General features: G+C 58.1%; 1 protein-coding gene across 2 annotated transcripts in view; it reads left to right on the top strand.

Moving 5' to 3' along the window:
* Window positions 1-9175: 9175 nt before the first annotated feature.
* Window positions 9176-23304, top strand: part of CPNE5 (copine 5) — an 83035-nt gene continuing 68906 nt past the window's right edge. For both annotated transcript variants that reach the window (XM_070418675.1, XM_070418676.1), the window contains exons 1-2: window positions 9176-9544; window positions 23225-23265. In XM_070418675.1, the coding sequence (XP_070274776.1) occupies window positions 9450-9544; window positions 23225-23265 (136 nt within the window). In that variant the 5' untranslated portion in view covers window positions 9176-9449. The remainder of the gene's footprint in view (window positions 9545-23224; window positions 23266-23304) is intronic.

Raw genomic sequence — 23304 nt, forward strand, 5'->3', positions numbered from 1 at the left:
ACTGCGGGGCCAGAATTGAGATATCTGCTCAGCACTGAGCCGACGGAGGAGGTGCTCTCTGTCAGGAGGCCGGCCAAGCGCCCCTTCCTGGGTACTGGATGGGGTGGTGGAGAAGCCTCGTTCATGGAGGGGTGGGGTGAGCCCGTGCGACCAGGCCTGATTCTGTAGCATGCCTCATCATAAAGGGACAATTCCCCCCAACTGCTTAATATTCCACTTCACAGTTGAATTCCTTTATTCAACAACTAGAGGCCCAATGCACGAAATTTGTGCAAGAGTAGGCCTTTCTTCCCCTGGCTGCCAGCACTGGCTTCCCTCCGGGATCCGGGCTTCTCTCGCAGCCCTGGCTTTGTCCGTTAGCATATTAGGCTTTTATTATTATAGATAACTCTGGAGCCCCTCTTTTGTGCCCAGCAACAGCCCATGTTTTCATGGAACCAGAGAAAGTCAGCCAAAAGGAAAACTTTTAAGAAAACAAGTTATTGTTGCTCTTTCTCTGTTCCATGGTTCATAGAACCTTCTTATATATATTTTTTCTCTTAATCTTCCAACCACCCTCTGAGGTTGGCAGGTGAGCAAACTGAGGGCCAAAAGCAAGTAGCACAGAGCCTTGTACAGAGTGATGAATGGGTGAAATAACGGGCCAGGGCTGCTTAGCTAGTGAAAGGCACCCCAAGTTCAGCCCCTGTATCTCCGCCTTTGATATACGGAGGGAAATGTGCAGAGGAAAAGTGATCCGGTGGCAGGGCTGGGGTTATAACCGAATCTCCTGCCTCGCAGGCTGGGCTGGCAGACCAACTGCTCTGTCCCAGGCGTCCCCAGGCCAAGCCGCTGGGAGGCCCCAGCCTAGGCTGTTGCAAGGTGCTTTCAAGCAGAGCCCGTACCAGGCCTGCCCTGGCCACGCAGGATGGAGCGGGGAGGGAGGGAGCACAAATGACCCTAATCAGTGTGTTTATTGGATCATAACTATTAGCCTCACCACTCAGCTAATCGCATAGAAATCACTTTCCTCTCCGGGCGGATCTGGCCGCAACTCCATTAAAAGCTGCTCGCCCGGTCCCTGCGAGGAAGCTGCACGGCCGAGGCGGCGGGGGAGGGAGAAGCAATATTTCTGCTTCCTCATTACGCTGACGGGGAAAATGGCCATTTCACATTCACCGTATAAAAAAGCCCCCAAGGGAAAGGGAATCCGAGGCCCACAATTGTCTTTTGGCAACATTCAGCTCTAAGAGAAAATGATTTTCTTTGTGACTCCCTTTTTGAAAGCATTTGTGATGCTATTAAAGATAAAACAAGAAAAGGGAAGGCACTGGAGATTGGGGGGCATACCGGGTGCCAGGCTGTTCCGTGCGTTCCACTCGGTCCTCTCTGAAGGCTGTGAACAGGCAGCACAGTGTCCGTTTCATGAAGGCTCCCCGGGGCAGGGCTGAGCTTCGAGCTCGGGGCCTGCTGTCACCCTGTCATTCCCTAAACTCCCACCGGAGTGGTTTCCTTACCTTTCTTTGCTCCCCCCTCCAGCCCAGAAAATGTGGAAACTGGTTTTCAAGCCAGATCACTGTTTGACCTTCACAACCTTTCCCAAGTCTCTGTTCTTCCATCTGCAGAATGAGGGGCCCAGACAAGAGGGATCCCTCTGGTCTAAACTTGGATGATTTCCAGTATGGCTCAGTGTTTGAGCATCAACCTATGAACCAGGAGGTCACAGTTCAATTCCCGGGTCAAGGTTGTGGGCTTGGTCCCAACTGTGCAGGAGGCAGCTGACCAATGGTTCTCATCGTTGATGATTCTATCTCTCTCCCTCTCCCTTCCTCTCTGAAAGCAATAAAAATATATTTTAAAAATGTGTATATTTAAACTTGGACAATTTCCTAATGCTATTTTTCTTCCAGGTAACTCCCAGCACACCTTCATCTCATACCACTTGGAGGGGATGGTGGTATGGGTATTATTATCCCCATTTTTAAAGCTGGGGGAAGCTGAGGAGCAGAGATACAATGAGGGGTTCAAGGTCACTACATGAGTGGAAAGACAGCCGCACTCTGTCTTGTGCCCCCAGGCAGGCGGGCAGGCGGTCTCTGAGGCTGTCAGCAGCAGCTAGCACAGCCCAACCCTGACCTCACCCTGGCTCCTTCCTGATAGATTATCAGAGAACTGGGGACACATACTTCCGTAATCAGGGCGACTTTTCTTAGCCAGGGGTGGAGGAGGCCATATGTGAAGTGTGTCTGATGAGCTCCCATTCCAGTGCGGGGGGGCCCAGAGGTAAGAAAGCCAGGAAGTCACGGCCGGCGGAGATGCAGGCGCTCGGGGGCAGCGCAGGCAGCTTGGCACGAACATGAACATGATGTTAGAGCTTAAAACAAGTGTTTTAGCCCTGGCCGGTGGCTCAGATGCTGGGCGTTGTTTCCAACACCAACAGGTTGCGGGTTTGATTCCTGGGCAAGGTACATACCTAGGTTGCAGGTTTGAGCCCCTGTCGGGGCGCATGCAGGAGTCAACTGATCAATGTTTCTCTCTCACCCCCCTCCCCACTTCCTATCTCTAAACAAACCAATAAAAACATGTCCTTGGCTGAGGATTAGGGAAAAAAAAGTGTTTCACCCACCGTGGCTTTTGGGCTGCCCCAGTGCAGGTGCAGCCAGGAGAGATGCTAAAGGAGCAGCAATGACAGAATCTGAGGGCTGGGGTGACCCCCGACTCCCCCCCATCCGCCCAGGTGGGGAGGGGCAGGGAGTCCGGAGACCTAGGCCTCCCAACAACTGTGGCAGGGGAGGAAAGGGAGGGGCTTCTGGGACTAGAATTGGTCAAGGCCTCCCAGGTGAAGTCAGCTCTCCATCGCACCCAGGCCTGAGCAGGCCAATCAGGGAGCCGGCGAGTGTGTTGGTGGGAGGCTGGGCCTTCAGGGAGGGACTCTGCTTTTACGCTCCTAAAGAAATGTGAGGACTTACCCTCTCCTATATTTCCCAAGATGCCCAAACAAGAGGAAATGGGCTTATATCAAGTGGAGAGAGAGAGTTCAGGAGGCCCAAGAGCAGCCTGGCTGACTGGAGGGTAATTATTCAGATGTAATGAAATCTGGCTACAAGAGAGGGGGGCTGAGGCCTGGGAAGGGCCAGGCTTTGCAGGACCAAGGTCTTCAGGGTACACCCTGCTGGGGCGAAGAGGAGAAATCTACCTAAGAGAAGTGTTTTGGGGATTCAGTGGAAGGAGAAACACAGTCAGTTGGGAGAATTAGACTAGCTTCTTGGAAGAGACGGTACCTGGGAGATGGGTAGGATTGGGGCCTGGCAGTGAGGCGTGGCAGGAGGAAAGGCCAGACAACTAGCGTGGCTGGTGCCCGTTGGTGAGAAGCCGGTGGTGGGGGTGGGGAGCTGTATAGGCACCTCAGCGCTGACTGGAAGGCCCAGAGGTGGCACAGCAGAAATTTAAGGGGACCCATCCCTTGAAAGAGCTGCAGAGGAGAAAGGATCCAGAGGCTGATTTAATCAGAGCTCCTGTTTGTTTTTATCTGTAGTTGCGGCTTCTTAGCAAAGTAACTGGGCAAATTTCTCTCCCTCTTTAGGACTCAGTTTCCAGCTCTATAAAATCCAGGTGAGTTGATTATCTTTAAAGTCCTCGGCAGCACTGAGATTTCTAAGCCTACAGCTAACAACGCCCAGCTAAATGCTGGGTTAAATGCGGGGTGGGGTGTGTGTGTGGGGGGGGGGGGGGTACAGACTGTGACCTCCATGTTGGACATAGTGCCAAGTGGAAGGTCAAGGCACTGAGCACAGATCACAGGGTGCTGGCCTGGGCCCTGTGGACTTGTGAGGGTCGGGGCCTGGGCCTTAATGGCGGACACTGAGGCTCCTGGACAGGCCCTGAGTGAGGACTGGAAGGAGCAGCAAGGTATCGGTCACCACCAGCGGCCTTGGACCCACGGAGTCCTGGTTTTCATCCCGTCACTGCCATTTACCCGTGTGCGCTGGGCAAGTTAAGGTACTGAGCTACTTCCCACGTTTAAGATGGAGCAGATAACACCCATTATCTACACATTCCTAGAAGATAAACAAAGCCAGTGCTCCACCCCCAATGGACAGTGAGGGGCAGAGAAAGACGGGATTAAGTGAGAGAGCTCAGGGAAAGCGAGACGGGAGCCAGGGAGGGTCTCAGGCATGGGAGTGCCACAGCCTGCCCTGGTTGGTGTGAAGATTCCAGCAGCTGGACGTAAGGGCAGGGAGGCCTCGCCTTCTTGGAAAAACATGAGTTGCCGGAAGGAAAAGGAGGGCATGAGAGGTGAGAGAGGAAGCCAGTGGCCACTGGGCCTCAGACAGATGCCAGAGCAGGGGAGGGTGGGAGAGGCAGATACCAGAAGTAGGAAGGGCTTCCCTCTGTCCAGATGAGGCATGGACCCAGCTGGCTGGTGCTCTGATCTGGAAGAAGAGGAAGGGAGGGACCGTGTGGGGTTCCAGTTGGGATGGTGGGGCAACTGGCAGCAAGACTGCCCCCTCCAGGAGGAATGGGGCCCGGGTGTGTGGTGAGCCCTGTGGTCAGCTGTTGGCTCTTCCTCTACCCAACAGCACATGGCTTCTCCCACACCTGTCCGTCCTCACTGCTCTGGGCACCTGACCTGCCGCTATTAGTGGAGTTTCTTATCAAGGGAAGAGTCGGGTGATCTTGAGTGCATCGCTCTAAGCTTTTTAGTAAAAGAACAGGGCTAGCCTAGATGGTCTCCAACCAAGCCCCTTCTAACATTTCTGCTAATGGGTGGAATCAGACACTGCATCTCACCACTTGCCCACTATCGGGTGGTTTCAGGTTCTGTCATGCCCTCTGTCTTTCCTGCTCTCAGGGGCTGCCATGGATGGTGTGCAGGGTGCTCACAGCACAAGGACACCTGCCCAGGGAGCAAGGGGAGGCCCCATTCCAGCCCGCACTCTGCCCCACAAGTTGCATTTACCCAGAGCAAAGAACACCTTCTTCTAGTTTGTTCTAAGGTGCAGTAGGGGCAGCCCCCACGCCGTGTCCCATCCACATTCCTTCCTCTCTTCTGTGTCCCTTTCCACCTGCCGTCCCCAGCCTCCGACAGGACCCGAGGGCAGCGTGCACAGGGCGCCTGGCGGGAGGCGGCAGCTGCTTCGGAGGCCTGGTGCTTTTCCTCTCCTTAGCAATGCGGAGAGCGGCCTCTCCAAATTGCTCCGCCGTCATTAACACCGCGGTCAGGTCAGATGAGAGCGTGTTTGCATCTTGGAGGCAAAGGCAAAACGCTGATGCTGATTATTCCAGATCTTCTGGGCACGGGCCATTCCGTGCTCCCAGTTCTTAATCAGGGGGGACAGTGCTGGTCACGTGGCGGGTGGGCCAAGGCCCTGCTTAGTTCTAATCTGGACGAGCACCTGCTGGCCTGCCTGGACATCGCAGGTGACCTCAGTTATATCCCTCAAAGGAGAAATGACCCCCCAGTGGCAATGCCATGGGCTGCTTTCCAGCCAGGCGCATTTTGCCTGGGCCTGACCAGCAAGTTGTGTTCTGGGCTCACTGGGTGGCCACGTAGTTGAGTATCTTTGAGAACAGTCCTCCTCCAGTGTCCCCTTCCGAGAAGCCTCTGTGCCTGAAGGAGGCCAAGGCCTGCAGCCTGCAGCATGGCCCTCACCTCTTGGCCTCCTATTCTCCCTCTGGGACCTCACCCTGTGCTCCAGCCACACCAGGGTCCCCAAACCCAGCTCTCTAGCCCTCCATCTGCTGGTTCTCCGCCAGGAGAGCCTGCGCAGCCTTGTCCTCCAGCAGAAGTCTGTCTCCGCAGCAGCCAGCGTCCTGTTGATGCCTCGCCTTGGCCTCTGCAGTGCACCCCAGCCCCACACCCACCTGCTAGCGCCTGCATGTCTTTACTGGAAGTTTCCACTGGCTTCTGGAACCTAATGGCCACTCTGTGTTGGTCAGACCGGAAGTGCCAGGGAATGGCCCTCCGGAAGCAGCCCTTGGCCACTGAGCCTGTGCCTGACATCAGTTGATGTCTGCACCCCCTGCGCCCTCGCCCTCTGGCGGGTTAAGATTGAGACAGTTCTCATCCTCGTGGGGATGAGCCCTGGTGCCCACAGCGCTAACTGGCTGCTAAACCACCTCACTGGCTGCCTTCCCCGTCTCACCTCCCCGCTCCCCACATAGCATGTCCTTAGTCTCCCCAATAAACTGCCCACATTCAAATCTTTCTCTCGGGGTCTGCTTCTCAGGGAACCAAACAGACATCATCTTCAATGCCCTCCTCAATATCCGTTTTGTAGTTTACCCTGACACCCGCTGTTCCCACTCCTGGGAGAGTCATTGGTCATGCTTCTCTACTCTGAGGGCCCTTAACACCTCAACGGCACTCCTCATGCCGCACCGAGGCTGACCTGCATGGGTGTCCTGGGCCCCACAGGGAACTCTTTGGAGACAGTTACTGCTCTTTTCCCGTCTTTATTCTCTGAGCCTAGGACGGTGCCTGGCACAGAGCAGGCACCTAATACACTTTTCACCAAAGAGCCAGCAGTGGGAATGCAATGACTGAGAGGGACTGGAGAGGGAGACACGTCCAGAATCTTTCTAGAAAGAGACCCAGGGGCTGCTACCCCAGATCTGTCGCATTACAAGGTTACGTGGTAGAACTTCAGTTTCCCCAACTACCTGCTGAGCAACCTGCAGTGGCTCCCTATTTTTGTCCCCCCCCAACAGGGCTAATGTCATAGATGGCTTTTAAGACCCCCATTACCTGGCCCCATCCAAAGAGGCACTCAAGTCTCCTGTTCAGAGTCCGGCTTTGGTCTCAATGGCCTGAGTTCAAATTCTCACTCTGCCAAGTTCCCAGGTGGGTGGTCGTCGCCTCTCTGGGCACTGGCTGCCTTACTTATTAAATGTAGGTAATAATACCACATACCTGTCATTATTTTGAGAATTTAACAGTGAACACTAAAACCCACTGAACTGTATGCATATTTTATTTTATTAACACATATTTTTATTGATTTCAGAGAGGAACGGAGACGAAGAGAGATAGAAACATAAATGATGAGAGAGAATCATTGCTCGGCTGCTTCCTGCACACCCCACACTGGGGATCGAGCCCACAACGCGGGCATGTGCCCAGACTGGGAATCAAACCATGACCTCCTGGTTCATAGGTCAATGCTCAATCACTGACCATGCCGGCCAGCCCAAACTGTACACTTTAAAATAGTGAATTTTATGTTATGTGAACAATATCTTTTAAAAAAATTAAGTATGGTGTCTGGCCCAGGGTAGCCTCTTTGAAAATATAGGGGTGGACAAAAGGAGGTTTACAGTTGTGAGTATGGAAACAGAATTTATTCTTGTATTACTTATTAATTATCATATTATTTCTTTGTATCACAACTGTAAACCTACTTTTGCCCACCCCTGTATGATAGCGGTTATCATTGTTCTCAAGGAAGTTTCTCATGTGGCCCTGGCACAGGCCAGGAACGCAGCACTCAGTAAATACTAGAGGGTGAGTGCATGACGCACTCCACAGCGTGTTTGGTCTAGGATGGGTGGGTGGGATAAAGGTGTGGACAGAGAGGTTCCACGCCCAGTTCGTATCCCTCAGGAAAAGGCCCAAATTATTCTCCATGTAGAGAGGGCCTCAGGCCCAAACCGCAGCGGGGCCTTCCCACCCAGCTGTGCCCACTGCCCTGGGAATGCCAGGCCTCTGCCCCTTGCTGTCGGCGCAGGTGGCTGAACTGAGTCCAGCCAACACCGAGCCAACACCAGCCGACACCGTGCCATGGGAAGGAAAAACACAACCCAGGCCGAGGAAAGTCTTATGTGTATGTCTGACTTTGTATCTGATGTTTGGGGAATTGACTTCAAACAGAATCTCCATGATCCAGTGAAGGCCCTGCTGCCAAAGCCAAGGCCCAGAGGAGGTGGCCTTTCCGGGTCCAGCCTGGGCTCCTGGACTCCCCAGCGGCTGCCCTGCCGGGCACAGAGGGTGTGAGGCCAAGCGCTCCATCCCCGGTGGGCACGGAGGAGGCCTCTCAAAGCCCAGGCCCCGCTGTGGAGGGGCTTCGAGGGGTTTTTCTGGAGACCGTCCAGGAGCTCAGCCCTGGGCATGGCCACAGCTCTGCGACCCCGGGACCCAGGCCAGGCAGGGCGAGCTGTGCAGGGTGTGGCCCGCTGAGCGGTGCCTCCGCGCCCCGCGCTCCCAGGGCAGGGGTCAGAGCCGGTCCACAGGCGGCGCCTACGCAGAGCTGGTGGCTTAGAAGCCCTGGGAGCCCGGCCTCCCCCCGCCCCCCTCCCGCAATCTGGTGAGGAAGCTTCTAGACCCGGGGCGGCTCAGCCTGTGGTCACGACCGGCCAGGGGTGGGGAGGGCGCTGGCGCGTGGCTTAGTGGCGGGGAAGGAAGGGGGCAAGGGGCGAGGGGGGCAGCCGGGCACCGACCCCTCCTAGGCCTACCGCCCTCACTAGAAAACGAGGCGGCTCCTCGGGCTCGGGGGCACCCCTATACCCTCCCCAGGAGAGGCAGAGAGATCTCTACCTCCCTGGTCTCTTTGCACATACCCCACCTCCCCGCGCGCCTCGTGCAGCCCCTCCTCAAACAGGTGCCCCTGGGTTCACCCTCCTCCCCTGCCCCGTGGGTGGAGCCCCCGAGGGGGTGGAAGTGGGGCGGCGCAGATGGAGACGCGCACCGCCAGGACCGTCTCGGGCTGTCACCCCCAGGCGCCCAGCATCTGGAGCCGCGTCCCCACGCCCGCCACGCGCGCACACGGACACGCTCACACAGACACGGCCCCGCGCGCAGACCCCGCCCCGGCCCCGCCCCGGCCCCTGCGGGAGCCCCCTCCGGCGCTCCCCGCCCCGGCAGCCCGGCGTGGGGCGGGAGGCGGCGGCTCGGGCAGATTTGATTTTCCCGCAGCCCGGGCGCCCCGCAGCCGGAGCTGGAGCCGAGGGGGTGCGCTCGCCGCCGCGTCCCCAGCCCAGCCGCCGCCCGCGCTGGACCCAGCCAGAGGCGGTCCGCTCCGGCGCCCCGGGCTCCACGCCGCCCGCGCCCGGCCACCCCCGCCCGCGCCCACTGGCCCCCACGCCCCTCTCTCTCTCCTGCACCCCTGCTGCCCCCGCCCCAGGCTGCACGCGCCCCTCCCGGCGCCCTCGCCCTCGCCCCTGCGCCTCGCCCTGCTGCGCCCCAGTTCCCTGGACACCTCACCCCACCCCGCGGCTCCCCCAGCCTCTTTGTCGCGGCCCCCCTCACCCCTCCTGGGTCCGCGGCCCCCGCTCCCTCCGCCCCCTTCCCTCTCTCACTTCCCACGCCCCCTCTTCGCGCTCCTCTTCTCCTCCTTTGCCGCCAGCCTCGGCTCCGGCTCCGGCTCCGGCTCCGTAGTTGGGGAGAGCCCGGGGTTTCAGTTGCTCCCGGGAAGCGCGCAGCGCGCAGGGACTGACCAATTTGGGGCGGAGGGGGTGGGGGGGCCCGGTGGGCAATGGAGCAGCCCGAGGACATGACGTCGCTGAGCGAGTTCGACTCCTTGGCGGGCAGCATCCCGGCCACCAAGGTGGAGATCACCGTGTCCTGCAGGTGAGCCTCCCGCCGGCGGGGTCCCCCTGTCCCGCCCCTGGACCCGGAGCCCGTGGTCCGTGGTCCGCGTTCCTCGGGGATGCCCCCTCCTCCCCAGCCCGGTCCTGTCCGGCGAGAGCCCCGGCCCAGCCTCGGTGGCAACGCGGAATGGAAGCCAGGCTTGGGGTCGTGTTCCTGAAAGTTTGCGCTCTGGGCTGTTGCTGCGAGGAGACGTGAAGACGCAGGAACGGGGGTCCGCGCCGGAGCGGGAGAGGGAGGGAGTGGCAGGCTACACCGGGGTCTTCGAGCAGGTCATCTCTGAGCAACTCCTCCCCAAATCTAGAAGTGAGAGGTCTGCCAACCTCCCAGGCGGCCCAGCCCCTGCCTCCAGCCTCCTTTCCTCTCTTCTGTCCCTACTCCTTCCCCTCCCCTCCCCCACCCACCCACCCACGGTCTCCGACCCAGGATGCTAGGCCTTTCTTCACCTCCAGCAACCACACTGACTCCGGGAGAAGAATGCCAGTGACTCCCCCAGTCACAGAGGTGTGGCTGCTGATGACAGTTTCAGTGGGACATTAAAAAAACAATAACTTGGGTACGAAATCTTAGGCCAAAGGGCTATAGCATTGGGTGTGTGATTTAGAGTCCAGCAAGGGGGGGGGGGCGTGTTTTGGGGGGCTCCTACCCCAAAGTCCTCACACAGGCTTTGGGGTAACTTCTCCATCTCAGAGCTGGTCTCTGCCAGGTTCTCCTGTGAGGGGAAGGCTCCCCCAGGCAGTGAGGGAGTGCAGTGGAGATGGGGGGCTTCTTCCTAGGCAGTCTCCCTGTGGCTGGCCTCGGGCCACTGCCTTGCTGCCATTGTGAGGGGCACTGGCCCAGGCATAGCCCACCTTGAGGTCCCCTGAGATGCCACTCTCCCTGCCCCCCATGACTTGAGTCCTGGCTTTTCCCTTGTCCCAAATCCCCACCCCATCTTCTTAGGGCCCCTCTGTGGTCAGACCCTTTACCCACCCTCATGGCCCCCACCCCTGTATTCCAGGCAGTGGGGAGGTAGAGATGGAGCCAGAAGGCCTGAGCTGGCATGTCGAGAGAAGGATTGGGGGCGGGGAGTTGAGGATGGTGAGGATGGTGAGTGAGGGTTGATGTGGAACACAGCTGCCCCCTGGGCCAAGCTCCCCTGATAACTCCCGTATGTCTCTCCCGTGGTCCCACACACAGTGCTCTCAGACCGTCTCCAGCGCCATTTGCATTTTTCCAGTTACTCTTCTGGGAGAATCCTGATGGCCCATTAGCTCCAGGCTCACCTCCTCAGCCACCGACAGCTGCCACAGCCCGCCCTCCCTTTCCAGCAGGTCACCCTCCCTGTGCCTGACTCCCCTCCAGCCTTCAATCATGCCTGTGTCAGCGCTGTCTCCAGATCCTCCCACCTCCAAGCCCAGGAACAATCCATTCCCCATCCAGAGCTCACCCCTCCCTCACCTCTGCCGGTTCATGCCCCGCGTCCTGAAAAGCCTGGCCTCCCGCCTCCACTTCCAGCCACGAGACACGCAGCCCCCATCACTGTCTTCCGTGTCCCCCGGGCCCTGGGTCCTCAGCTTGGGCCATGGGGTCACTCACATCCTGAGCACTCAGCCTCTGAAGACACCTCAGGTGTGCACTTCATCCTCCTGCCCCAGAGTCACTATCTAAGTGACTTGAGGGCAGAGATCCCCACCCTGACTCAGGCCCACAGGCCCTCTGCTCCCGTGGAGAGGAGAGGAGGCAGTGGCACCGGCACCGTGGCTTTGGAGTCAGACACGTTGACATGGAATCTGCTCCGCCACTGGGGCTGCCGTTAGCCTAGGTTTCCTCCATTTGCCAAGTGCAAACAATGAGAAGCCTCCTTTGCCGAGTAGCTCACGTGCTTGGAAGAGTAGCTGGCATGTCGTAGCAGGTCCTCGCCAAATACTGTTGGAGGAATTAGCTTACAGGAGTAGAGGATGGTGAAGTGCCCAGCACACTACTTGGCCCTTACTTGGCCACAGTTGGTGCTTAATAAGTAGCTACAATGATGACAGCGAGGCAGTAATGCTTGGTCCCTCCTGCTTGCTCTCTCCAAGCAGAGGTGTCAGACCTTTTGCCTAAAAGGTACCTAGGGATGCATTTGCGATCTTGGGGGATGTGGTTCTGGGATCAACCCTTGTGTCCACTCCTTCTCAGGACACATGGTCTACCGGCCTGAGAAGGGCCTGCCCAGGCCCTGTTCCTGATCTCCTGAAAGCCAGAGGGTGGAAAGTGGGTTTTGGTAGAAAGGAGTAAGGAGGGGGGGGGAAGTCACCTGAACAGAGGGGAGGAGGAAAACACTATAGGTGAGCTTGAAATTGTAAATCTATCTCTTTCCCTCAACCAGGTCCAGCTCTCCAGGCTCTAGAAGAAAGAGGAGGTGGGGGGAGGAGAGGGGAAGGGAGAAAAGGAGGAGGAGGGGAGGAGGGAGAGCTGCACAGAATGGCTCTCCAGTATATTCTGCACTTCATAGTCTCCAGTGAATGGAAGTCCTGCTCCCTGCACCTCAAGGTCCACACTGACGGGGCCCCAGGAGGAGGCTATGGGGTACCCCTGCCCTGGGCATCTAGGTGACACCTGCTGGTGGGCAGGCAGAGGGGTTGGTGGGGTGAGAACTCCAGGGGGCTTCAGAAGGAGCCACTGGGGTCGAGGGAGGCCAGTGTTTCAGGGAACTGGAATCTAGCATTCGGGGGCCGGTTCCTTCTCCTCTCTGCTCCTTAGGAAGGTCCCTGCCATCTCCCACAGTCCTAGGAGCTCCTGTTCCTGCCCGGGGTAGGACCCCAACCCCTGCCATGCCGCCCCTGGGCACTCCCAGCCAAGCAAAGTGCCTGGTACAGGGGCACGTCTGCGTCGCAGCCCAGGACCACAAGCAGGCCTCCGCGGAAGGCGGATCACGCTGTGGGGTGATGTTCAGGCCCCTCCTGTCGGTAGGGTATCTCTCCAGCGAATCCAAGTACATTCCCAAGTAATTGTTTCTTACCAGCTTCGGTGAACTTAGGGCCACAGATTATAAAGTGCCCGGTTGTTTGGCTCAGTGGCTAAGAACATGGGCTGTGGGATCTGTCCACCTGGGTCCAGATCCCAGTTCTGTCCCCGTGACATTGGGTAAACTCCCGAGCCCCCGCGTCCTTATCTCTAAAGGGAGTACAGTAACCCTTATCATAGGAGGATTGGCCCAGGAAGTAATTTGTGTTGCCTATTACTTGACACCTGAAAGTAAATAAAACCCAGTCTCTCTGGCTGAGTCCCAGGGTCTGTGGGGTCCCGGAGATCCTTCCCTCCTCCCAGCTTTATTGACATCTGTTTGCCATGTAGGGATTCTGAGTGAGTAGGGTAGATGGTGTATGGAACTGGATACCAGCAGGCGTCTCGGAAGTGTGAGCCACGGCTTCTCTCTCCTCTGGTGGTCTTTTCCAGACCTTTCCTGCCCTCGTTAGCCTCCCTGCAGACCCAATTGAAACTCACCTGTCCCATGCCCTACGGGCCGCACTGCTTTTCTGGTTTCTGTGCGTCATCTGCCGCAGCGACCAGGACCAGCCTGCTGGTTAGAAAAGAGCGATTTGCATTTTTTATGTAACAGGAAACCTTTGCACTTCCGCAGGGTCCGGTGGGAGAAGCACAGCACATTTCAGCGGTGGGGCTCTCAGGCCCCCAGGGAAGGCAGGGGGTGGAATCCAGAGGCTGGCCCAGGCAGCTGCCCTCCCCGCCAGCTGGCGTGGGGCCGGTGGGCAGCGGCTGCCTCTGCCCCAGCGGTTTTCTGCTGTCTGTTCGGGCTGGTGTTTTGCTGCCGGGGGCAGGAGAGGCAGTCGGCTCAGGAGCTGTCCCTGGGCCTCTCAGAAGGCGCGTGAATGGCTCCGAAGGCTCCCATCTGACCAGCAAGGAGGGCGGCTCTGGGGAAGGAGGGCCTGGGGGCAGGGGCAGCTGTCAAAGCCAGTGCTAGGAAAAAGAGGTCGTCAGCCGTTGAGTAGCCCAGGCATTCTCCAGTGGAGCCCGGGGAATAGTAACAGTGGGCTTTGTTGAGCACTTACTACGTGCCAGGCACCTCGCATCTGTATGAGTCTGTGCCATGTGCAATTGCCTATGCTCAACTGTGTTGACCCACTCAAATAGCCATTTGGTCCAAACTAAGATTATTATACCGGTTTTCGATTCCTGTGTAACAAGTTGCCACAGACCTAGCGGCTTAAAGCAACAGCCATCTGTTATCTCTCTGGGTCTCTAGGCGAGAGCCCAGGCCTCACTGCTCCTCTCGCAGGGTCTCCCCAGGCTGAAGTCCAGGCACCTGCAGGGGCTGTGATCTCCTCCGAGGCTGGGCGTCCACGCCGCGCTCATTTGGGTTGTGGGCAGAACGCAGTGTCTTGCAGCTGGGAGATTAAAGTCTTGCTGACTGTTGGATCTGGGTGGTGCTTAGCTCCCGGGGGCCACCCGCAGCTCCTAGCAGGACAGCTTATTCTTCGAAGCCTGCAGAGAGTCCTCCCCCGTCCGCTGGACAGTCTTATATGAGGTAACAGTAGTCACAGGAGTGCGGACTCCATCCTACTCCCAGGCCCCACCCGCACTCAGGGGCGGGGGCCGTGCAGGCTTGTGCACAGGGGCCGGAATCTAGGGCCGCCTCAGACCCCTCCCTACCTCACTATGTATCTTCCTAGACTTACGGCAATGCTGTGAGGTCGCTAGCTGTTCCCTTTTTGCTGATTGGGAAACCAGGGCTTAGAGGGGATAAAGGCACCTGCTGGGGTTACACATTTAGTATGCTTCGGAAAGGGGGGGGGGGGTGCAAATTCAGTTTCCTCAAATCTCACAGCTTCACGGCTGGAATGGGGTCTCCAAGAAGACCCTGGTAGGGGCCTTGGTCCCCACCCTGTGACCAAGAATTAGGTGTTTTCTTTCCAGGGTTGGGAGGTTTTTTTCTTGCTCAAGAATGCCTCTGGCTCTGGGACACAAACCTAGACCTGGAGGAATCTCCGAGGAGCAGAGACCGGAGAGTCACGGGGTGGCAGCCTGCCTTCCAGGCACCCGACTGTCTCTCCTTCCCCAGCCCACAGACCTCCCTGCTCAGAACCACAGCCAGCGCTGGAGATGGCCTGCCATTGGGAAGAGAGGGTGGGAGGAGGTGAGGAGAAGGCTGTAAAGCCACAGGGCATGGAGGAGTCAGGTTCAGTTAGGAATACGTAGGCTGTAGGTAACAGGAAGTGTAATAGTGATTCAAACCCTGAGTACATTTATTTTGCTCAGATCACAGTGAGTCTGGAGGGAGGTTATCTGATGGTTTGTCAGCTCACTCTGCCAGCAAGGACCCAGCTGTCTTTGTACTCGGCCATTATCCAACTGTGTGCCTCGTTATTGCAAAAAGGCTGCCTGTCCCAGGCATCACAGCCACATCCAAAGACAGGAGGCAAGACATCGGGCCAAAGGCCTCTCCTTGAAAAGTTCTTTTGATCAGGGAAGCACAATCCCTCCCAAAAGATCTCAGCAGACTTCCCCTTCCATTTCCATGGCCAAAGCTGGGTCTCATAGTCAGCTCGGGCTGCCATAACAAAGTGTTGCTGGCTCAAACAACAGAAATGTATTTATCACAAACCTGCGAACGGACGTCCAAGACGGTGAGTGGGTCGCCAGCACGCTTGGGTCCTGGGGAACATGCTCTTCCTGGCCTCAGGGGGCCGCCTTCCTGCTGTGTTCTTACATGGCAGAGAGAGAAGGGACAGCACGCTCTCCGCTCTCCGGTGTGTCTTTTTCAGGCCACTAATCCCATCGTAATCCCACCCTACAACCTCAAATAACCCTAATTACCTTCCAAAGGCTCATCTCAAACACCATCTCATTGGGGGGTTAGTGTTTTAATATATAAACTGGCAGGGGGTGGGGGGGGTACACAATACCTGAAGCGATGGGGGTTCGGTCAGCAGGAAGAGAGGGGAATGCTGCTGCTGACAGCCATGGACTCTGCCACAAGGAGGTGGTCCACGTGACCCACAGGCTGCTTGGGCTCCTGGGGTTCAGGGGCCTAGGGGGCCTCTGGGACTGACTCCTTGGATTTCCCTGCAGTCAGTGGAAGCCAGTGTTAGGTGACCGATGGATGATCCAGCTCAGCTTAGCTGGAACCCTGACTACCTCTCTTCCTGACAGTTTCCTGAGCAAAAAAATGACTTAGTGGGATTTCAAAACATTGCAAGGGGCCTCTGTCCCCTAATATTACTCCCCTCTGCTGACCTAGCGCAGTGCCTGAAGGTGCTGATAGGATAGCTTTATGCCCTTCGGTCCTGAAGAATTCTGGGCAGGACACTGGAAGTCAATGCAACTTCCTCATTTACCTTCTCTGAAACCTCCGCCTGGTCGTTTAAGTTCTCTACCTCAGTCTCTCCATCTGTAAAATGGGGGAAATACTGGTCCTGTTAACTTCCTGTAGGATTGTTATGAAGACAAAAGAGATTATGTTTGCGAAGTCCTGTATAAAGTGGAATGTGCTCACTAAACTCAATAACAATGATGGGTACCAATAACTGGTCGCTACTGACACATCCATTCTTTTGATAATTGATACGAATCCTCATTTGCTCCTGAGAGGCTTCTCTGTGCCGAGCACAGTTCAAAGTGCTGAGGATATAGTGTGAACAAGATAGATAAGCTCTCTCCTCTCAGAACTCACATTGGCATTGGTGGTGGGGAATATAAACAAATACACACATTTAAAAAATATTTGTATTGATTTCAGAGACGAAGGGAGAGAGAGAGAGAGAGAGAGAGAGAGAGAGAGAGATAGATCAATGATGAAAGAGAATCACTAATTAACCGCCTCCTGCACGCGGATCCAGCCTGCAACCTGGGCATGTGCCCTGACAGGAATTGAACCGTGACCTCCTGGTTCATAGGTTGCTGCTCAAACCTCTGAGCCACACTGGCTGGGATATACACATTTTATTTGTGTGTGTGAAATAATGTCTGATAGGGGTAAGTGCTCTGCAAATAAGTTTGTGGTTGTTGGGGATGCTTTAGACAGGATGGGCAGGTGACACTGAGCCAGTGGGTGAGACAGCCACCTGGAGGAGGATCTGGAGAGAGGGTGGTTCAGATAGAGAGACAGCAAGTGCAAAGGCCCAGTGGCAGCAAAGACCTTGGCATCCTTGCAAAACCACAGGAGGGTAGTGTGGCTGGAGCAGTGTGACTCCCCAGAGAGGAGTGGAAGAGGACGAGGTCAGAGCGGAAATGGGGGGTGCAGATCCATGCTAAGGAGTTTGATTTATTATCCTAATAGTAATAGAACAATTGTTATTATTCTGTTTGGGGCGGGGTTAAACAGGAGTAATGTGATCTGATGGGCCTTCTAAAAATGTCCTCTGGGTAGCCTCAGGGAATTGACCGGTGGAGGGAGGGGAGGGGCAGGGATTGAAGCACAGGGCGAGGCAGGAGGCCTCTGGAGCGTCCAGGTGAGAGACAACGGTGCTGTGGCGTGAGGAAGGGTGGACGGATTTGGGATGCGTTTTTGAAGTAGAAACCTTAAGGACGTGATGAATGGGACCGGGAGAGGAACCGCGCGCGCTTCCTATATTTCTGTTTTGAACGCTTGGCTCCCCAACAGCTGCGCAGGGCTGGCCTGTGACCCCAGCACAGGTGAGGAGACGGAGGTCGAGCAGCTCGTCCAGGGGCACAGAGTTACCGTGTGGCCCGGAGACTGCAGCGTGGCTGCGTCTGAGGCCTCCTTGGTCATGCAGCACGGGAGGGACAATTAGGACAATAATTAATAATTATAGAAATGCAGATAGCCTGGGAAGGAGCGCTCGCTAAGCCACGGGGAAATTGCCTTTTAGACCTTGGCAGGGAGACAGCGTACGTGAGGGCGGGATCTGAAAGGGGAGATGGGCCAGTGCCAGGGGCTGGCTGCCAAGGGCCCTCTCCTCCCGCTCCCTCAGAGCCTTGCCTCGGACTCCTGCCTGCGAGGACAGGAGCCGGGCGGGGGGGGGGGGGGGGAGGGGGGCGGGGAGCCTCTGGTTCTGGTTCTCTTCCTAGGGAGCAGCCCTGAGGAGGCCGGGGCAGGAGAGGGGAAGTGAGGAGCACAGCTGGCCGGGGGGCCGTGGGGGACCTGGGCTTGGTAACCCGGACGCTCCCCAAATGGCCCTGGGCTTCAGAGTTCCATCGGTGCCGCCTGGCAAGCTGGGTGACTGGGCACGACTCAGGCCCAAATGTCTTGCCTGTAGCAGGGGGTGGCATCCGCCTCCTGGCACTGGTGTGTAGGGTGAATAGGGGGTCCCAGGTCACGTGCCCAGCAGAGGAGTTGGTGCAGGTTAGATCATGCCTCTGCCATCCTCTTTGCCTGCCGCGGGGGCTGGCCAGATGCTTGGTGTGGGACTGCTCCATAGAGAAATGGGGTGTTGCTTGCGGGCCCCTCAGGCTCAGGGGTCTCTGTGGGCCTCCTGGCTCACCTGTCCCGTCCGCTCAGCCAGCAGGAAGGCGGCACTGCCAGCTGGGCATGTGGGCAAGGGCACCTGTGGCCTTGTCTGTGGCCGGTAGCTGAGGGCGGCGCTCTTCCCGCGCTTCTTCCTGCGGGAGCCAGGTCCCTGCTCAGCATCCCCGCGGGGGGCCGCAGACACACAGGGATGTGCTATGGGTCCCCGGCCACTCAGCCCAGGAGCAAATGGGTCTCCGACGGGGCTCCCTGAGGACAGGGCCGTGTCCCCCTCAGACTGGGGCTCCCTGAGGACAGGGCTGTGTCCCTCAGACTGGGGCTCCCTGAGGACAGGCTGTGTCCCCCTCATACTGGGGCTCCCTGAGGACAGGCTGTGTCCCCCTCATACTGGGGCTCCCTGAGGACAGGCTGTGTCCCCCTCATACTGGGGCTCCCTGAGGGCAGGGCCATGTCCCCCTCAGATGGGGGCTCCCTGAGGACAGGGCTGTGTCCCCCTCAGACTGGGGCTCCCTGAGGGCAGGGCCATGTCCCCTCAGACTGGGGCTCCCTGAGGACAGGGCTGTGTCCCCCTCAGACTGGGGCTCCCTGAGGGCAGGGCCGTGTCCCCTCAGACTGGGGCTCCCTGAGGACAGGGCCGTGTCCCCCTCAGACTGGGGCTCCCTGAGGACAGGACTCTCTTCCCCTCTCTGATCGCTCCTACTCTCAACATTTCGGATGTCCCGGAAGGGAGGGTGGCACACAGGCTCCCTCCCTGGCCCCCGCCTCTCCGGCCGCTCCCTTTGCTGGGACTGTGACCTCACAGGCAGCCGGGTCCTCGCTCCAGGCCCTGGAAGGGCTTCCTGGGGGAGAGCAGAGAGGCCGGGCCTCAGCGCTGTTTCCCTGGCCTTGATCTGAGGAACAAAAGAAGCCAATTTCCAGGCTGCGCGCGGACAGCTGAGGGTTTCGTGCTCTTTGGGGGAAATACATTTGCCCGTTGGAAAATGTCTCTTTGAGCTCCCAGAGGCCGAAGGTGGAGAAAACGCGTGTGGGGTCTGCCTGTGCCCGGGGCCTGCCTGGGTGGAGAGCCTGGTGCCTCCCCTCAGCCTCTCACTGCTGCTGCCTGTGGGCACGTCCCTCCCCCTCCCTGAGCCTCAGGGGCCCCCGTGGATCAGGGGAGGCTCGTGTGAGAGGAGGATGTTGTTGCAGTGGGGAAACTGAGGCCCAAAGACCAAGAGTCCTGACGTGTGGTATCTGGATTACAGTTATCGGGACAGTGTGCGTGCGGATGTGCAGGTGTGTGCATGTGTGTGCAGGCGTGTGTGTGTGTGCGCGCGTGTGTGTGTCTTATTTAAACATGGCTTCTGGGGCCCTGCCCAGACCTACACAATCAGACTCCAGGAATGGGCCCAGAATCTGCCTTCTGATCGTGGGAGAGGGAGGAGGCCCAAGAAGTGAGAGGCCCACAGGCAGACGGTGGGGATGAGGTGAGGGGTCACAGAGGGCTGGAGGGTCCCCCAGAAAGAGAGGCCAAGGGGACGCCCGAGGCTGGGGTGACGGGGCGGTCCTAGCCAGGGGGGCACTCAGCAGCCACTGCACAGGGGGCGGGGACTGTGTGTGCACGTTGGGGCACAGGGGCTGGTGAGGCAGAGGTGGCTCTGTCAGCCGTCCTGTCTCCTTGGTCCCCAAGTGAGCCCGAGCACCCATGTGGGCGTGACTGCTCTGCTCAGCACCTGGCCCAGCATGACTGACATCTGACAAGCCTCACTGCCCACAGCTGTCCTGGGGGAGGAGCTGCTTTTAGCCCCACTTTACAGATGGGGAAACCGAGGCACAAGGAAGGCAAGGAACTTGTCCAGATCTGGGATGTGGACCCAGCATGTCTGGCTGCAGCCCATGCACTTAACCATTAGGCTCTTGAGCTAAGAGGAAGCTTTGGGGCTCCCCTGCTTATGGCCAGGTGCCTCGCCAGTCAGGAGACAAGGGCCTCGCTCACCCATCTGGCTGTGGTCTGCCTTCACCCACCCTGTTTGCCAGGCCCCTGCTCTGTGTCGGGGCTGGGCTGGCCCGAGGCAGAGGCGGGGTAGCTGTCCTGGAGGAGCGCACACCAGCGGGAGAGGCAGATGAGCCCTGCTGTGCAGCCCGGGCGTGCTGAGTCCCAGCCAGAGGCTGCACACACAGCCAGAGAGCTCAGGGCAGGAGAGGAGCCGGCTGCTGGTCATGTGCAGGGGAAGCCCCAGGACAGGCTCCATGGAGCAGGAAGGATAGGAGTGGGTCTGGAAGGATGACCTCAGCAGCGTGGAGGGCAGAGCTGGGCATTACTCTTGGCTGCGTGGCCCAGGGTGCAGTGAGAGGCCTGAGGTCACTGGGCAGGGAGCCACCGAAGCTGGTCTGCCTTCATCCACCCCGAGCTGGGCCCTTCCAGCTCGACCATTCCAGGGTTTTATATAATTACCAGAGGCCCAGTGTGCACGAAATCATGCACAAGTAGCTCAGGTGGCCGCCTCGCCCATCGCTGCTAGTAGCTTGCTGCCCCACCTTCTGTGGCTCGTAGGTCTCCAGCACTAGTAGCTCATGCCCCGCCCCGCCCCCCGCGAGAGCCGCTGTTCGTTTGGTCATGACGGCCTGACGGCCACCAGCCTTTTATATAAGAGACAGAGCTTCATGACAGCATTCAAAGAGGACACGCGCTCCGGGAGAGAAGTCCCGCCCCCAGCCCTCTTCTCACTTTCCCGCTCCTCACCCTGCCCCGGGTTCCACCACCGTGGAGCCCTCTTCGGGGCTAAGGCATGGTGTCTCTGGTTTAAATCAAGACGGACGCTCCTGCCTCCAAGCCCAGCACACTGCACGAGGGCAAGGTCAGCCCAGGGACAGGCCCGCCTGCCTCGTGGGGTGAGCATCTGTAGTGGTCTCTGCCCTGCAGCCCCTGCTACCTACCTTTCAGAGCTGCCTCGCGCATCACTTCCTCTGGTGCTCACTGCCAGGGCTGGGGGCTTTGTCAGACGGTTGCCAGAGTGACAGCTGGCTGGGAGCAGGCTGGTGGAGGGGCGGTGGGGCCAGCAGAGGGGTTGTGTGCCACTGGGGAGAGACTGGAGCGGAGGGTGGGGATTTGGGGACCCCTCTCAGAAACATCTCTGGGAATCTGTGAGGACTGGGGCTGAGTGACTCATGAGCACAATCTGGGGCCGCCCCAGGCAGCGGGGGATGCCATGTGCTCATGCCAGGTTGCTACTACAGCTGTCTGTCTGTCTGTCTGTCTGTCAGTAGGCCTTTGGTTCCCAAGTCAGGGCAATTGAGTTGAGTGTGGGGTCAAGTTGCCCAGACAAGCTGTCGCTCCTGATGGTTCTGGTGATGCGGACGCAGGGTCAGAGCTCCTAGACCAGCGGTTCTCAACCTGTGGGTCTCGACCCCTTTGGGGGTCGAACGACCCTTTCACAGGGGTCGCCTAAGACCATCCTGCATATCAGATATTTACATTACGATTCATAACAGTAGCAACATTACAGTTATGAAGTAACAACGAAAATAATTTTATGGTTGGGTCACAACATGAGGAACTGTATTTAAAGGGCCAGAACAGTGGTCGGCAAACTGCAGCTCACGAGAGCCACATGCGGCTCTTTGGCCCCTTGAGTGTGGCTCTTCTACAAAATACCAACTTCTGCGCATGGGCCACGAAGTTTCAATCGTACTGTACGTGCGTGCCCACACGTGGTATTTTGTGGAAGAGCCACACTCAAGGGGCTAAAGAGCCGCATGTGGCTCGCGAGCCAAAGTTTGCCGACCACTGGGCCAGAAGGTTGAGAACCACTGTTCCAGACCTTTCTGTCTCCCACTGCTTGCTGTGGGGAGTGGCCACTCCCTGCCCTGGGCCCCTGCTCCCTCCTCAGGGGCCATCAGCTCTGACATTTGGGGTTGGCTGTTAGGAAGCCACACAGAGCGTGCTGAGTGTCTCTCCTCTTTGGGAAAGGGGTTCAGGGGGCACAGAGGCCCTGGGGGAGTGTGGGAATGGAGAGGAGACAGGGGAGGTGACCCCGGCATCTGGGAGGGAGGGGGGACAGGCTGAGATGGCTGGCCGGGGCAGAGCTTACCGTTAGGGCAGTGTGAAAAGCGGGGGGGGGGGGGGGGGGGGGGGGCAGCTCCAGCAGGCAGGGGGGCTTCAGGGAATGGGGCATGGGGGCTCTGTAATGAGCAGGTTTCCTGGGCTCTGGGAGACTGGAGCATGCCTCAGGGGTGGGTGTGGGGAGGAGAGTGAGGAAGCCAGTGTTTATGTCCCAACTCCTGCCCACCATTGGTTGAGGGCTGCCCTCGGAGCGAAAACTTCCTGGTGTTTGCAGTCCCCCAGCCAGAGAAGGCCCCGGAGAGCGGCAGGAGGAAACCATGTGTGGGTGCAGGGCCAGGGGGGGCTGAGGAGGCAGCCCAGGGCAGCCACCACCTTGGAGGCTGGCACTTGTCTGCATTGTACAAGTGAGGAAACAGCTCAGAGGGTTCGAGGGACTTCCCGCGTTGCTTCCTGCCAGCAGCAGGTCCTTGTGAACTTGGTGCACAGATGTGCAGGACAGGCCCTTGCCCGATCCCCCTGTGCCTCTGCTTCCACATCTGTAAGATGGGAGGATGCCTGCCCAGGACTGACCCTGAGGGCAGCTGCTGCCTGCAGAGCACTTAGCCCAGTGCCTGGCCCGACACCTGGCCCATCCCCTGCGGCTCTGTGGGCCGAGCTGAGTGCACAGAGGCAGGCAGGAGGGCTCACACCTGTCAAAGGCCTCTCACTCCCCCAACGTGGTCCATCATCTGGCTGGATGCCCTCAACCTGATTAGCAGGGTCGTGTGTCAGCTGAGGCCTTGACCAGATGGGTCTGCATCCCTGGGAGGGATAGTTCATTAGTCCGTCAGCACAGAGGAGATGGCGGAATCAACTGGTTGTAAGTAGGGCCCTGAGAGAATAGGACCCTGGATGGATGCGTTTTGACAGCTTGATTTTATTTGTTAAAAGACAGAGATGCGGTAAGAGGAGTTTCTAGTCGAGGCCAAGACATTGGGCAAAGAGCGATGTGGCCCAAGAGCGAGGGGCTGAGGGACCCAGGGCGCCAGCGTGTGTGAAAGGTGGGGTGGGTGGTGGGGAGCCGCACCCGTAGGCAGCTGAGCCGAGGACCCCCCTGCTCGCCCTGTGGGCTGCAATGAGCCAAACAAACGGAGGCGGCTTCGGGCCTCAAGAGGCCCTGATCCCCCGAGGCCCCCTCCTGGGTTCTGCTAACTCCTCCTCTCTCCCCTTCTTGCAGGAACCTTTTGGACAAAGACATGTTTTCCAAGTCTGACCCACGTAAGTCCTGCTCTGACATAGTAACAGTGGCAGCGGCCA

The sequence above is a fragment of the Myotis yumanensis genome, unplaced genomic scaffold (genome assembly GCF_028538775.1).
Source record: "Myotis yumanensis isolate MYYU_CA2020_CCGP unplaced genomic scaffold, mMyoYum1.0.hap1 SCAF_6, whole genome shotgun sequence".
Lineage (NCBI taxonomy): Eukaryota > Metazoa > Chordata > Mammalia > Chiroptera > Vespertilionidae > Myotis > Myotis yumanensis.